This window comes from Xyrauchen texanus, chromosome 12 (genome assembly GCF_025860055.1).
Source record: "Xyrauchen texanus isolate HMW12.3.18 chromosome 12, RBS_HiC_50CHRs, whole genome shotgun sequence".
NCBI lineage: Eukaryota > Metazoa > Chordata > Actinopteri > Cypriniformes > Catostomidae > Xyrauchen > Xyrauchen texanus.
In genome coordinates this window covers 8324807-8342251 of record NC_068287.1, presented here as the reverse complement: position 1 = coordinate 8342251, position 17445 = coordinate 8324807, and the positions used below count along the sequence as shown (strand labels likewise).

At 37.6% G+C, this 17445-nt stretch overlaps 1 protein-coding gene across 1 annotated transcript in view; it reads left to right on the top strand.

Moving 5' to 3' along the window:
• Window positions 1-17445, top strand: part of baiap2l1b (BAR/IMD domain containing adaptor protein 2 like 1b) — a 110845-nt gene that overhangs the window by 8219 nt on the left and 85181 nt on the right. Inside the window, exons 2-3 of the mRNA XM_052140029.1 lie at window positions 2315-2390; window positions 3405-3491. Coding sequence (XP_051995989.1) covers window positions 2315-2390; window positions 3405-3491 — 163 coding nt within the window. The remainder of the gene's footprint in view (window positions 1-2314; window positions 2391-3404; window positions 3492-17445) is intronic.

The window sequence follows — 17445 nt, the reverse complement described above, 5'->3', positions numbered from 1 at the left end:
TCTCAACAAATACATTTATTGAACACTTGACCAATCTGCCCTTGTACACTTAAATAAAAAATGTATAATGTAAAAACATATTGTATAAATAATGTATAACAAATATATTAAATAAACAAAGCAGGTGTTACGAACTACTCCGAGACACGAAGGTTGAGATCCAAATGCAGCTTTAATTAAGGGGCAATCCAGACACGTAATCCAATATTCAGAGCATCCAAGAGAAGCACAGGCATAACTAGGGATGGGTATCGTTAAGGTTTTAATGGTATTACTATCTTACCGATACTGTTTATCGATCCGGTACTTTAATGGTATTCTTAACGGTTCTTTTTGTTATTTATATATATATATATATATATATATATATTACACAAAGATAAACGTTATATAGGCACAGTGATTTAATTTCAGGAAGGTCTACTAACATTACTGTTCAGGTGTGGTCTAAAAAGAAATCTAATAAAGTAATCAATTTTAAAATAACACTGCATAGTTTATCATAGATAGATTAATGCTTATTAAAGCAGAAGTTATTCATTCAAGAGCTGTAAGTGATTTTCTCTTTGCCTTTTGTTGTTTGATTCGCAGTAATGGCTCAATCATCACATGTTTATTAGACCGCTTCCTCTTTAAGACCGAGTTCAGATCTAATAGGCTCCTGATGCAGCATATTTTCTCCCCAACTATTTCCATAACTACGTCCATTTAAGACATAAACTGTGTTTAAGTGAATCTCCAAGTCGGTCGTTTTGACATATTTTTGTGTATATTTGATCGTTTAGACGCGCACATGAAACCCACAGTAGCCTATACTTTGCTTGTCTCTTTGCGGTGTGTTTCGGAGCGCGTGCCGCCTTGGGAACGGTATCTCTTGCGCTCTTTTTATTATTAAACACGTCCCGCAATTTAGCAACAGTAGCTAGACTGCATTTTACAACAATCACCGATCGTGCTGATTCTGACGTTAAGTTTGAGTTTTAGGGAGAAATATCAGTGCACCGCTGTGAAGGGAAGGATGTTGTGCTTGACAGAATGCGGCTTATGTATAAATATTCTTTTTATAATCTTTGGAAGGCGAAATCTAAAATAAAATCAGACTAATAATCACAGATCTAAACCAGGCTATGTTTGAATGTTTAGTTCTGTCACTCATTAAGCAGGGCTCGTTTTGTGCTCGCTGTGGCACTGCGTGAGCGAGTTCTCTCTCTCACTGCGAATAGCTAAATTGCATCACAGACAAATGGTTTCATATTATTATACATAGAAATGGCTGGCAAGATAAAATAACTTTCTCTTTATAGCAATAAAGAATGTATTTTCTTAATTTCTCCAGTACCGACAGCAGAACCGATAACGTCCGAGCTTACCAAAGCAATTGCAAAATTCTTGCTTGCTTATTGTGACATGATAGCAACCCTTCTGCTGTGATCATGCAACTTCAACTACGCTATCAATATCCAAAGTAGCCGAACGTCATGTCAACTATCGCATTTGTCACGTTTTTTCTTGAAGTTGGCAGTAACATATCAAAAGTTTTTAATTAAATCTAAAGAAGTTATACAAATTTAACCCTTACTGTTTTCTCCAAGGAACTTAGCTCCTTCCTTAGGCACTGGATGAGGTCTGCTCACTCTGCTGGAAAATGACTCTAGGGGCAGCATGCATCGAACACGTGTTCCACAACAACACTAGGCTGCCCACAGATGTGCCTGCCTAATAATCGGCTTGATATGCGTGGATATTGGCCGATGACGATTATGTAAAAAAATGCAAAAAATCGGCCGATTAATCGGTCGACCTCTAACTACTAATAAATCAGTTAATTATCTTTTATCATTGGATAAAAATAAAACAATATTATATATTTATTTATAACATTTAAATAAACTGTTGAAAGTATCGAAAAGGAAGTGACAGTACTTGTACTATCCAAAAAATGGTTGTAGGATATCCCTAATGTTAAGATATGAATAACCCAAAGTTATCCATGAAAAACTGGCCTGAACCTAGCCAGAAACCAGACTGTTTTGTCGGGTCCCATTGGACTCATCATCCACACAATTAAAGTAACACTAAAAATGTTCCACTAGGCAGAAGCACTTTTACATCTTGAAATCAGGAAAGGAACTTTTGATGTAACTCTGTGCAGTACATTAAATCAGCAATACTTAAAACATGGGACTAGATAGGCTACTTGTGATGGGCAGAATTGCTCAGTCCACACTAAAACACTCTTTTGATTGCGGCTGATTACATAAGAATTGCTCATGCTAATGTATTAACCATTTCCTTCTAAAACCTCTCTTCTTAGAATGTTATGGAACAGTTCAACCCAGGGCTACGTAACCTCATAAACCTGGGAAAGAGCTACGAGAAAGCCGTTTCAGGTGAGCCTTACATTTCTATGTCCTGACCACAGGAGCATTTAGAATAAAGCACATTTACATGCCATTGGCAGAAAGGCAATGCTGTAGTGTAGGGTGGCTCTGATGTGGCATTTCATTTATAGTGAATAAAAGCTGCAGAGCCGCCCGCCTAAATGAAAGTTGCCTCTGATACTTTTTATTTGATTTAGATTGGCACGTCAGAGTAGACCTAATTTAGTCCTGCTTTTTTGCAGCATTTTTACACAGAATTTGTCATATAGCTGCCTTAATTTACCATAGAAATGCAGCCCTGTGCTGTTGCTGAAAAAATTAAGGCCACATCAACACTTTTCTATTTTCTTAAGATTCTTCAAACCTAGTTTTGGAAGTTTTGACTACCTCAATCAAAGTTAAATCGAATCCTGAGGTGGAAATAAATGAATAATATTTACTTAAAAACTAGTGGAAAATTAATTATGCATTAACAAGACCTAAGAATCTGTTTATTGGCCAAGTATGCATGGTTGTTGGATGGTAAATCAACTAATAATTGGCATTGTGAGATTATCATTATCTTGGCTAATTAACAGAGGTGTGAAGTACGTAATTCTTTCACTATTATTTATTGTACTACATGTTGTAAATGCAGAACTTGTTTGCCAGAGTTCCCACGGTCTTAGGAAAACCAGGAAATATCATTGAATTGTTAAATTATTATTTCCAGTTCTGGAAATTAGTCACAGAGATCTTAAAGTCATGAAAATTTCAATAGTCAGTACACATTTTCTATAGTTATGCTCAGCTCAAACATATTTAATCGTCTACACAAAGCTTTTACAATTTTAGGGCCCTATGATTTCTAAGAACTGGAAATGTTGTGTGAAAGTCATAGACATTTTTTTGACTAAAGGGTTGAGAACCCGATTTACCCAATTTCTTGTCAAAGCGACGGACTATTACAAGATGACTGGTCAACGGTCACAATCACAAACTATCACACCTCAGTAGAAATGTTTTCTTATCCCTGTCTTGCAGCCATGGCCCTGGCGGGGAAGCAGTACTTTGATGCTGTATCTAAGATTGGAGAGAACGCAGCCGTATCTCCCGTGTCCAGAGAACTGGGTGAGTCAAAACTAATGTACCCACTGTTCTTGTTAAGAAATGGATGAACACTTCCATTTACTCTTCACAGCATCCAAAGCTTCCCAGGTCTGGAGATATTAAATATGATGCAATGCTTTATGCTTTTCTGATTACACATGCAAAAAACATCTAATAGATGATTAACTAAATGTTATTCTCGACAAACACTGTAGCTTGCTCCTAATTAACACTGAATATTGAGAAAGAAATTGACTTTTTTATCTTTCATTATCACAGTTTACTCATGTTAAAGGTAAACTACATTATAATCACTGATGAAAAGATAATGTACAGGAATGTGTAATAAAAACAGTATAAAGAATGCTATGCTGCCAAGTCACATCTTAGTTTAATCTGCTTTTCGGCATGTTTGTTTGCATTGCGTTGTATCTGCCAGACCATAATCATTGTGAATTTATGCCTCTCTCCATTATTGAATCATCTTGGTCACATTTGAGAAATCAGTATGCGTGTCCTCATGTTCTTAGCTCGGACTAAGGAAATACTATCTCAGAAATAACACTTATTTTGCATTTTTTTATGTTGAATTAAAATGCTTTAACTATTGATTGTCCCATCGAATAATGGATCAAGATAGAAATGTAAAAAAAAGAATCTGCCTGAATCAATCAATCAATCACTTATTTTGTGAGCTCTGTTGTTTCCTGTGCATTGTGTTCAATACTTTGCACAACTAACATAATACAGTAATAGTGGTAGTATGCTGTTCTATCCGTTGTGTGAGCATCTGGGGTCTTCCATGGCTTCCTGAGACCTTTAAGACACTTTAATCTTCTTTCGCATGATGGGAGACAAAAGGACAGATAACAAGCCATTTCGATCTGTGCCTCTTCACTATCTTAAACTACAGTGACTTATGGATGGTGATTGTTTTGAAATATTTAGTCTCTGCTTTAACCAGCTCAGACTGCCGCTGGCTGACATCCTGTCACTGCCATAACCTACATGGTGATGACTTTGAGGGAGACAGTATTTGCATGTGTTTCCTGTGTATACATATAGGCCTAATGTTAAAACAGCTTTTTTCCATCAAATTCGACCCAAATCATTATCAAAGGACAAAGATTATTTACTCTAGTCATTACTAGATTATATATTGTGAACATGTATCTTTCATATAGCCTACACCATGTATTTTCAGTTACAAGGATATTGTTTTGTGGTTTGACAGCTTGAATGAAAGACCCATTCAAGGCTACATACAGAGAAATTGCATAATAAACGTCGCCATTCCTAATCGTTAATTTTGTGTAGTTTCGCCAGTTTCCTACACTATCCTGGAAAAACAACGTCACTTGGTTCATTCTTGAAGAAGTAACCTTTAGAACTTTGAACTGGCATTGTTAGTCTTTAAGGGAGCAGGGCAGGACCTAAACGCAAGAGGCAATGTCAAAAAGGGGTTTATTTACAATAACAAAAAGTTCAAACCAAAACACCTGTGAGGGGGGAAAAAACTGAAACAGTATGATGAACTTGAAAACTAAAAACTGACCATAGTCTACATAACATCTCAGGATCACACCGACTGGAGACACACAAACATTTAACAGCAAGCAACAACAACAAAGGATTCAACAAAGAACTAAACATGATGGGAGCTTAAGAAGGGAAAGGATTGACAGGGAGCAGGTGCCGCCGATGATAGTTAATTGGAGAACGAGCTTTTGTCTGGCTAACAGAGCTGGCGTACTCCACGTGGCACCTGCAAGACACAAGTGGGAGTGAGACACAAAACCAACACAAGAAAACACTCGGACGAGACAGACAGGCAGTCAGGAGAGGCACAGTCAGGCCAGACCGTGACACTGTGTGTGTGATAAATGTTATATCCCCCTCTTGTGGTCTCCCAACGCTATTACACCAGACTGTTATACAAAGGCCAACTGAGTGAATTAGAAAGCATGCAAATTAGGCTTCTAAGTTAAATGTCGGCTAATTTAAATATATCGCTGCCTAAAAAATATACAGATAATATAATGTGCCAATCAATATTTTTGACATCCATAGTTCTGCGTATTCAGTATTTATTACATGGTACTGTATGTGTGCATATATATGACCTGAGACTGTACTGAGTTTGTGTTGTTGTTGGAAGAGTAGTCTGTGATCCTCTATGGGTCTAAACTAATCAAAAGTAATTTATCACTGATTCTTTAAAGAAATGTTCCGGGTTCAATAAAAGTTAAGTGTGATCAACAGCATTTGTGGCATTATGTTGATGACCACCAAAAATAATTTTGATTTGTCCCTTGTTTATTTAAAAGGTAGTAGATACAGTAAGGAACTTAAAATGAAAGTAAGTGGGGCCAGTCCATAACATTAAAATACATATAAAATATACATAGTTTAAAAAGTGTAGCTAGCGATTTTATCACACTAACAAAAGCTAAAAAATATTAATGTGATCAAATCGCTAGCTATTATATAGGGATGTGCAAACTACCAATTTTTGTAATCGAGTATTCGTCTGTTGTTTGAATGACTAGTCAACTAAGTGCAGCATGTTAACTGACGGATATTCAACAAATAGGCTAAATAACTGTAGCATCTTATTGCACAAAAAAGAAAGAAATAAGAATGGCTCCAATACAGATTAGGGCTGGGCTATATGGACCAAATATCAGATCTCTGTAGTTTTAGGCTAAATGGCGATACACAATATATATCTCAGTATTTTCTACGAAGTGGACTAAACGTTCAGTTTAGTCTAAGTCATGTGTGAGATGGTAATTGAAGCTTGCAATGTGCTTTTTTTCTGGGCAGAAGACTTTTTGGGCTGTGAAGGCTTCACAGCCGGGGTTACAGCAGCAGCACGGAGTTTAACACATACTAAAGTTTATGGCGCTGTTGAAAATGGTAGAAAAGATTTGAAGTGCTTCCACTTTTGGATGCAACCCGTTTTTGGCATTCTCTACAGATGACATGCATTAGCATTGTGATGTTCTTGTCCTTTCGACATGCAAATTGGTCATTCAGAGTAAAAAAGTTACTTGTCCAGAGAACAAAAGGACATGTATTAGTTACATGCTCAAGTAACAGTTTCTGTTGTATGTTTTCTAAAATTATGACATGGCCAACCTAATAATATTATATCTATGCAATCAACTACATTATCTGGGACAGAACTGTAAACTGCTCTGGGTAGAGGAGGTTATTTTATGTTACATGTACGCAGGGTAGTCAAATAAAGGAAAGCCTCCATCACCACCATTTACAGCAGGAGTGCTCACACTTCTATGAAATAAGATATCCTTTTCCATCATGTTATTGCAGCAAGATCTACCATACACAATATATACTTTTATCACAATACCAAAATTTCAGTAGTCTTAGTGAAATGTGATGATTTTTATACCAGCATTAATACCACAAACAAATAATAGCCTAACTCTAATTTGGTAATTGTAAAAGTTACTAAGGAAAAAAAATAAAAAATACAAATTAAGAAAACAGTGCTTTTTAAAAGATTTTTAACAAATGTATGGTATCAAGTATTCAATTAAAGATTCAGAATGAATTTGGCATAAAACTACTATTGGTCTTCCCTGTATGAGTAATACTTTCATACTAGACTTATACAAGTAAAGTTATCCAGCCAAGAGCAGTGAGCTTGAGTGAAGTTTGAGATGCCATTTATTTGATAGATGTAAAACGGGAGGTAATGTCTCTATCTTTGGTGTAGGCCCCGTCCGGCAGTCCGAGGGATTTGTACCCGGAACCGTCATGTCCTGCCGGAGATAGGAGGCAGGGGCGAGGAGCCTACCCCCCTGCGGGACAGGGCTGAACTGGTGGTGGTGGTGGGAAGGTGGAGGTTGCAGTGTTAGCACACCGAAACAGCAATGTGATAGATTGTGAGCAGACTTATAAAGCAATGGCTTACGTGCGATTGGCTAGGAATTACCCCGCTAATGATGTGATGTACACCTGGTGGTCTTCCCGCTAGAACTACGCTCCGCTTCCATTTGTTGCCGATATATTTTCCCAGAAATAATTGCTATAAATGCTATTATTGTCATTTTAAGACCATTTTATGCCACTGATATAATGATAATTTAATAGCATAATAATGAAAGTACACCCTTTCAAAGAGCAATGAACTTTTAATTCTTAAGAATATTCAGACATTGGAATCGGAATATAAAAAAACAACGGAAGTCCACTCTTCATCTCAAACAGTTTTTTTTTTGTTCCCAGCTCGGAAAACTGGATGGAATGGTTATGTTTTAGATGAGCTTTTAGATTAAAGGGGTCGACATGAAGTGCTTGTCGTTTGGACTGTTAAAATGTTCATTTATTTGTCTGAGTAAAAATGTGACTTGTTCAGAAAGAAAAATGTATTTGTTGCTGTTGTGTTTTTTTAAATTAGCTGTAAAAATGGCTATTTAATGCCAAATGAATGCAAATAATCATTGTGGAGAACCTTAATTTTGATTGACCCATGTATTTTAAAGACCAATATGTATTTTCATTTTTTGTATATTGTTAATATTATAGTGTTTATATGACCTTTTTTATGTTTGTAGATTATTACATATTAAAATTGACTGATTTACATGGCAGAGAATACCTGTATAGGTCAGAATTAGCTCCAGAGAGATGAAGATGAGAGATGCAGGTGTTTAAACATTTCTCTTCATCCTGCATCAGGTAGCATTACACAAAGCATTTTTGCTATTTCTGCGGCTCTTTTTAAAGGTGTTGTATTATGACTTATGACGGAGGCTGCAAACCTGGATCGCTCCGATGTTACGCACTTGCAACACTGACAGCTTTGTTGTTTATAAAAAGGTACAGTACAGGCGCAGTACAATGACATTCACATGTCAAAAAATGTGTCCACTTCTTTAGCTCACACCAAATTCAACAAGCGCTGCTGCACGAGAGACAGAGAAGGATGCGCAAAAGCGGATACTCAGAAAACACTCTGATTCCTGTGCCGAATTTCAGACACTGTAAATTATTTTCAACAGCAGGATATGTTTTTTTTTTTTTTAATAAGTTATACAGGCATATGCTAAATCATAAATAATCCTGGTATTTTGTACCGTTATTAAGGCTTCAATCAGTCCTTGCAAAAATCCACTTGTCCTGGACAAGCGTTAATGTCGAGCCCTGAGTTATATTGCTGTTTTTTTTGTTGTCACTGTTTTTAAACGAAGTCGACATACTGGCTCGTTCATGTTAATGGGTTCTCTCTCACTCAGCTTAAAGCCAAAATATTCCCACACTGGAGCTCTGGAATGCGGCATTGAAACCAAGTCCATTTGACTTATTCTTCCAAACTTTCTGGCTGGAATGGCACCTGTCAGTCAAACATCACACAGCTGTTTTGCTGTTCATCTGATCTTTTACATCCAAACCATCTCCTAATAAGTGAACCATTGTTTTTATTTTACTAACCAGGTCTTCTTCGGCAGTGTGAACTGGTGCTGTGTCTCCCTCCATGTTGCAAGAGAACTTGTAAGCGAGTGGGGCCGGGTTTGCAGATGCAGAGGGAGAGTGGGGACGGGGTTGTGCAGAGAGCGTGAGAGAGGAAAGATGCAAACACAGCACGGCTTTACGGAAGAAACGGTTTACGTAATGCAACATCAAACCATATCGATATAAACGGTATTGTCTCATCCTATATCTCATTTAAAAATCTATATACTTTTAAAACTCGATATACCGCCAAGCCCTAATACAGAGTGGCACAAAATCAGTAATGCACATCCTAAATACAGAATGACGTGCTTCAATGTAATTGGAGTGCTATGGGGCGATCCAGAAACTGCAAGACGATTATGCATGTACACATCTAGTCATGAAAGTTGCAGTTTCACCACAACTTTGTTATTTATGCAGTGTCAGTCAGAATCACCATAAGACTTTAATCTCTCCATAGCACCACACAAATACATGAATATTACTCACAGCAGAGGATTTCTTGCCCGACAGTGATCTCCTTGAAATTTATTGTTGATGTGGCACTTTGCTGTAACAACAGGGCATAAAAAGACTAAATCATTAAAGTGGTGAAACTTCTTGCCTTCAGTACTACTGCGCTGACAGTTATTCCAAGAATTACGACGACTAGGGATCCACCGATATAAAATAACTTTTTGTCCGATACCGATTTTAACAAAAACTATAGGGCGATACCAATATCCAGGGCTCGTACAGAGTCTTGAAAGTTAGGTTTTCAAGGTTTGGAATATGCTTGAATTTTCAAATCATCCTTGAAAATGCTTGATATATATATATTTTTTTTACTTTCTTTAAAAATAGCCAAATCTATTTGACATTTCTTTTCATTTTCCAGTAAAAATCACATCCTATATATAACTGGTGTTGCCTACTGCAGTGGTTCTCAACCTAAAACTGCTCCTGTGAGAAATCATTCACATCTATGATTTGTTTACTGTCTTTGGCATTTTGCTCTAACACAAATCACTAATTATTAAGCAAATGCGTGAAGATATAATTGCTGTGATTATTGGTAATGTGACCAACATCTGATTTAAATTGGGATCCTCACAGAATAACTATATTAAGAGCACCTGGAGAGTGTTTGATTGACACCTTGAGTGAGCATATTGAAGGGAGTGAAGCTGAAAGTGCTCATGATCGCTCAAACAGTCTCTATTGCTCAACACGTCTGTCACGACTCATGTTACATCGTGTATGCTCAGATTTGTATTTGCATGTTTATTTGTTGTTTAGTTTGCAGTCGCTTTATCCTCTCTGTGCTCACTGTGCAAAGAGTCAGATTAACTACCGTAATGACTCTTGAAAATGGGCAACTTAATATTCATACACGTGTAATTCTTACACATTTTTAAAAACAAACCTGCATTATTCATCTAAATTACAGCAAGTTTGAAAGTTTAAATTCATGAATACTTTGAATTGCCAATAATTCACCCTCCAGAAGCCACTCTGTCATGCCTCAAGGAGAAAGCGCTCAGCAGCAGTGTATGTGTGATTCCCTGCGTGCTGCAAAAAAGATCCGCCCTGATTCTAGTGCACAATCGCCGATCACAGACTTCAGGCGAAGCTCGTCCAATTTAGATCAGTGGCCGATTGATCGGTGCACCTCTACTTAATATGAAGATGATTGATATGAAAATGTTTTATTTTGTACTTCTAAAACATTTTTGCACGTATGTTCTTTTAAGGTTTATTAATCGCACAAAGCCATATTACAAGTTCAGTCTTAATTAAATCAATTATGCAACATTAATAGATATCATAACAATGTCAAAATCTACTGGTTTCAAAGTGTTTTGAATGGTTTCCCTCATAATGTAGCCTATAGGTAAGTGCCGCTTTCACAACTGTCACGTTCATTTATGGCCATGCTGGTTCTCCTCTATCAAGTTGATAATGTAGCTTCTACGTAGCTCTCAAATCTCAGTTGTACTGCTACATATTTAAACTTGGGCTACTATTATGTTGCTTTTATGGTACTTATTAGTGCTTTTTGAAGCTTGATAGCCTCTGGTCACTGAATGCTTCATTGAATAGAAAATAACTTCCATCCTTATGTGTTACACTGAAGAAAGAAAATCACACGTTATTTTCGTTAAACTATTTATTTAAAAAAAGCTTTTTTGTGTACTTCTTCTGTTTAAAGTACTTGTTCTGTGTCTTGGTTTATTTAACTCTCCTAATGCAGTTTTTTTTCCACGGACATTGTTCCTTCATGAGGGTGTGTATGAACACTTAGTAGCATTCATACTTCAGGTTGATGGATTGTCTTTTCTTCATATCTGGGTCTTTAGTGTGGCTGATCTTTCCTTGACCTTTTCCTCCGAGGGCCATAACATTTGGACATCACCTTAGAGACCGTTAAAACAATGCTCTCCCTATCCGAAGGTGATAAGAGCAGAAACTTGCCTCTGTTTGGACAGATAACATCCAAACACAGCCATCGCATTACACGTCACTGGCCGTTCCTCAGCTAGTGGAACCTCTTGAGTTCTGAGTGCTCTGTTTAGCTGAAACTAGAGTTGACTTCAGGTAATTGAGCTGACATTGGATAGTCTTGAGAGTCACGGACATATTGACACACCTGAAACCCCCGCTTTCCTGTGGGGTCAGGTGTCAGAGCTACAGAGATGCTTTCATTCTTTACCTTACCCACCAAAGAAAACACTTTAGCCACACAGGTGCCCCCTGTGTTGTTTTTGCATCTCTAGTGTTCCCCTGTAGCCCATACAGGTATGATGTCACAATCGCAAAGAATGATGACTGCATCATCACATTTCGTTGGAGGAACCTTGTTTTGTTGTAGCATTTGACCGAGTAGGATTCCAGCGTGCCTCGTTGACAGCTGAGCATCATGTTACACTTGTGGAGTTCACTGGAATATCATTCAAATACCTGTATTTATTCCCATAGAGGTGTACTGGTATAGTGGAAATGCTGAGTAATGCATGAACGCACATGTACGGCACAGTAAAATGTATTCTTGTCTTAACAGAATTGGGCATACCAGTGGATAAACCAAGAGCCCTCATCTGACAAAAGTCTTCATGAGATAAGAGTAGGTCATTCAGTTTAAGTGGGTATTTATGTTCAAGTGTGATTGTGCTTTTCCGTTGGCATGGTTACAGAATAACAAAATAAAAAGGTGGGGAAAGGTGGACTGTGCACTCTTTATAGAAATTGCTCAAGTTTGTCATGAAGTAAATTAAACTCCCCTTGGTAATACAATTGACAATGGTTACTAAAATCGAACAAGCAATGCAATAAGCAGGTGAAATATTTGTCTTCCTGTGTCTACTGATAAGAGCTCATCAGTATTTAATAAGTCCTTGTTATTTATTTTTTGGGTGGACATGAGCGGTCAACAAACATGAGTTTAAAAAGGTTGAATCCAATGGCGATGTCTTAAGAGGAGAATGGCCGATGTAATGCATATATACACTCACTGAACTCTTTATTAGGAACACATGGTCTTCTGCTGTTGTAGCCCATTCACCTCAAGTTTCGACATGTTTCTGAAATGCTATTCTGCTCACTATAATTTTACAGAGTGGTTATCTTTTAATCCTGTCTCAACCGGAGAGACTCCGTTTGGTACTTCTGACTAGCTTGAGTTTTTCATGTGTTTCCCCCTCTGCTTTAAACTTTTCAATAAATCCAAGCATGTTTGCCAGAACCATTGCACCTGCTGTTTATTTAGCGAGTCTGAGTGTGAGAGACTGCGAGAAGGAAATTTGTATGCTTTCTGTGGTGTCTGATTTTCCCCTGGCTGCTTCTGTTCCCAGAAACTGCCTGGAGCAATGTGATGTCACCCGGTGCTTTTATTATCTGTCTTTCCCTATACCACTTCATGTTATGATCACACTTTCAACAATTTAGATCCATTAAAGTACACAAACGCATATAAACAGCACTTACTTGCATTAGTTTGCTGATATCAGTGGATTTAATGTACCCTTAATGTAAGACAACAGAATGGTGAAGGACCTGTATGACATGGTTTTCTCTCTCTGGTTTTATTTTTTGTTTTAGTTTAGTTTGTTGAGTTAAACACAACTTCACTTTGTCAGGAGTGCTTAGGTTTAGCCTCACCTGTTGCCAAAGGTTGCGTTGTTCTACTGGAAGAGCACATAAACAAAGCAGGGGTAAACCACATTCAGGAAAGATGCAAATCAGCTGTTGTGTTTCTCGAGTCGATCTTCTGGTTATCATCATTGTGTATCAGGGCTCTTGGCATGATACAAGCATCTCAAAGCCAGCCTCTGGCAATTGACTTTCTTTCTTTTTTTTTTCAGATTAACAATTTTATTGGTTTCTCTTTAAGTATGACACATAACAAAGCAAAACTTTAATGTACAGAGTCATCCATTATCCTCCTTAAACCCCATTATTTCCCTTCCCTTCCCCCCTCCCAATCCCCAACCCCACCCTGACCCCCAACAAACATCCCTGTGGCCAAAGCCCGAGTACACATGCAGGTAAAAATATATATATATATATATAGCTGCCCCACTTTTTATCAAACAACTCCCAGTTTCCTAGATTTCTATACACCACCTTTTCAAATGCCACCACCCTGCCCATCTCTGTGCACCACTCCTGAAATGAGGGCACTTTAGCCAACTACCATCCCCTAAGGATGACCTGTCTGCCATTCATAACACTGGCTAAGACCCAATTTCATATGTGCATATCCCCTATATTAATGACCGCCCCATCACAAAATTATGTCTCCCTCCGCGGATTGCCAAACTGGAACTGTGAGCTCGATTGAGTTCCATCTTAATGCCTGCAATGACGAGCAGATTCAGAAGGAGCCCATCCAGGAATTTCACCATATTCTGTCCCTTTTCGCCCTCAGGAATTCTGAAGATACGAACGTTATTTCGCCAGCTACAGTTCTCCATGTCCTCCAACTTTTCCCAGACATGCTCCAAATCCACCTTGGCCACTAGCGGATTAGCAGACTCCACGTAATCGATCCATTTTTTCTCGACATCCCCCACTCTTAACCACCTAATGTCATCAGTGGCAGTGATCGCTCGATGGATCACAGCAAGATCCTCCAAGTCAGCAACGACCTTCGTCAGCATTGCCGACATGTTCAGCATCTCTTGCCACATTTCCTGCTCCTCCTCGACTAAATCGACTCCCTGGTTCGTAGCCTGTTCAGAGGCGTCAGATTGAGCTCGTAAGTGTCTTCAATGTCTCCAGAGCCTGACGATTTTGAAGTCTTTGACATATTGTCCTCCTAGAACAATTATAAAACAGAGTGTATCGAATCTCACCGGTTTATGTCATTAAAAGTGTTAAAACTAGCAAAGTGCGCAGAGCTCTCTGCTCACACATGGTGCCACGGTTTGGTTGGTATCACAGTTTTAGGGTCACCTTTTCGGTATGAACACACAATGCTCAGGAACAAACACTGCTCCCAAATTCAAAGTAAGAATACTCTTTATTTGGTAACAAACACTTCCAACTAATTTCTCCCTAACTCTTTTCAAATCACTAAATTAAAATTTTAATGTAATAATACCTGCATTAATATGCCACATGCATCAACATAAAGTGCACTACAATCTCAACATATATTCAACATTCAGATGCTGTACATCATTATAGAATAATTTCTTTGCTATTAAAATGTATACGAGAAGGAATGTCGTAATGTGACTTGGGTATTTAATCTATATGCTAAAATACCAAATCTTCATCAACGGAGAAGGTCAACATACACTGAGTAGGGTTGGGAATTGAGAACAGGTTCTTGTTCAAAATCGGTTCCATTCTTTACAAAATACCGAAATCGGCTGATCTTCATAACTTTCGTCCCGTTATCGGTTCCCCTGTCTAAATTTCCACTGATGCGGTTGGAACACCATACTGAAATACTCTGACAGTGTTTCCAGCAGTGCATTTCTGCAGCAGCACTGCCCTCTACTGGGTCAAAAGTGTAAAACACACAAACAAATGCCTTATAAGCTTTGAATCAACAGCGCAAAACAGACAGTGCTTCTGTAACAGTCCGATTCCCGAAAGGATGACACATATGAGCTGATACTTTTGAATCTAAAGCACGAAACATACAGCGATTGCGGTCTAGTCCAGTATAGTATTAATCTTACACTTGTGTGCAAGTTATGAATGTCCAACTCTAAATTAAATAAGAACGGTTGAAGTCTTACAAGCTTGAAGTTAGGGTTGCAGCGGTATACTGGTTTCACGTATACCACGGTTTGAAAATTGACGGTTATTATACCATGTATACAACCGGTCGGAGAATATCACATGCGCATCTCCTTTATTCCTTGTCTGCCTGACAGACTCGTCAACTTGCGCATGCACGCGTGAAAATGTCTGAGAGAAGCGAGGCGAGGGGGTCTGACATGATTGTGTGTGTGAGTTAAGGCAGTGTTTCTCAACTGGTCTATTCGGACTGGGTCGCGGATAGCAGGGAAAGAGCAATGCCATGGTTCTATGGAAGATATTTCGGCGGCCGCCCAAGTGATAGACTCTTTAAGACTGCCGACGTAGATTTAATGATAATCTCGCAAACAGCTAAAGCAGACGTGGGCAACATACAGCCCGCGGGCTGGATCAGGCCCTCCACATGGTTTAATGTGGCTCTCGGCTCATTTATCGTAAAAGCGTTTTTATTTTTCATTGGATATTTCAGTGAACTTGCATTAGGACCTAACGTGTCTCCACAAGCGTTTGACATGCTCAGGGTTGCCAAATAAGAGACGAAACACCCCCAATTTGAGAATTATACTTGCGCAAATTGGAAATATTCCGCCTAATGTTATACTTATTTTGTGCAATCTGGCAACCATACAAGTCAGTGCACTTTTTCTGTCTCTCGCTTTCTCCTTTGAACAAACGTAGCGATCTGTAGTGCAATATTCTGCTCAAGGAAAAGTGTTATATGGCTACTCTGTATCCATTCTTGAGGCTGCTTGTGATGTTTGGTGCTACTAATTTTGCAGGTAAACCTTCACAGTGATTAAATTAAATATAAAAGTAGATCTCGGCATCATTGACACACGGAGGGGTAATCATTGACATGCGAGCAAAAGCAAGCCAGAGACGAATATGTAAATGTATTTTTTATTTGTGTTATTTAGAAATGTTGAAGTCCCTTCGCACCTGTATGTTAATCTAACTCTTGCAGTAATCATTTATCATATTCATGCAGCGGTGTTATTCAGTTGTGTGCTGAAAGTCAAACCATCGAGGAGACCGCATCATGACTCTTTTAGCATGTAAGCGGGTAGCGTTTTAGAAAAAAAAATAAGTAAACTCCCTGCTTTGCAACAAACATTAAAAGTTCTATAAATTTCTTTTTTATTATTATTATTAAAACTGAATAATAAATTAACAGGGAAGTAGAGACGGCAAAATAAATGTATAATCTCAGCCTTTATTCAGTTTTTTAATGCCTGCTAGAAAAGTATCTATCTTTGTAGAGCAATATAATACTTTAAGCAATTGAAGAATAGTCTCACTAGTCACAGATACACTTCAGAAAATTGAGTACACAACTATTGCTGGGCTTAAAAGATACAAAAACCAAATCAATGCAGAACATTGTATCTCAAAAGCAATACAATGTGGCCCCCCATGCACTACTTAAAGCCCGATGTGGCCCCTTAAACAAAATAATAAAATATATTTATAATTACACACATATCACCTTTTAAAAAAAATGTCAGGATTTTACATTAGTAAAAGTAACTTATATTTTGACAAAATGTTATTGTTTCATATGAAATAATCTAAAAGGTAGAATCTATTAGACCTAATTTTATATTAACAGTGGCAGTTGTAGTTTCAGATTCAAGATGTGTTTCAGCTAGTATTTATTTTTCATAAATACTGTAAATTATTATTATTATTATTATTATTACTATTATTTAAGACTAGCACACTGATCTAACAGTGGTAATGAGGAGACTTTCCTTTTGTGTAATATGTGTATAAATATGTAATATTAGGTAACAAATGGGATAATAATGGGCTCATATAAGTAAATATGCTCTTCAATTTTTAAAAGGGGGGAGAGAAAACTTCCTGTAGATTTTGTTGTTGACATCAACAACAAAAATAATGTCACTTGATGCATGTCTTTGTACTTAAAAACCATGAACAAATCTATGCAACATAAAAAGAAATGCATCCCAGGATACATTAAATACAGTTAATGCTTTTACTATAGTTTGTCGACACTTGGTTTCCAATGTAAAATCTGTCACTGAGTTAAAGGTACAGACAGGAGCAGTCTACAGTATATGGTAACTGTTAATAATCATAGGACATTCATTTAAAAGCTCACACAGCTGATGTTATTTTTCATTTAGTTGTTCATTTAACATGTAAACTAACATGCTTTAGTTATATAACATTTTATAGTTACATGATATTTTTTTATCATTGTTTATCATTC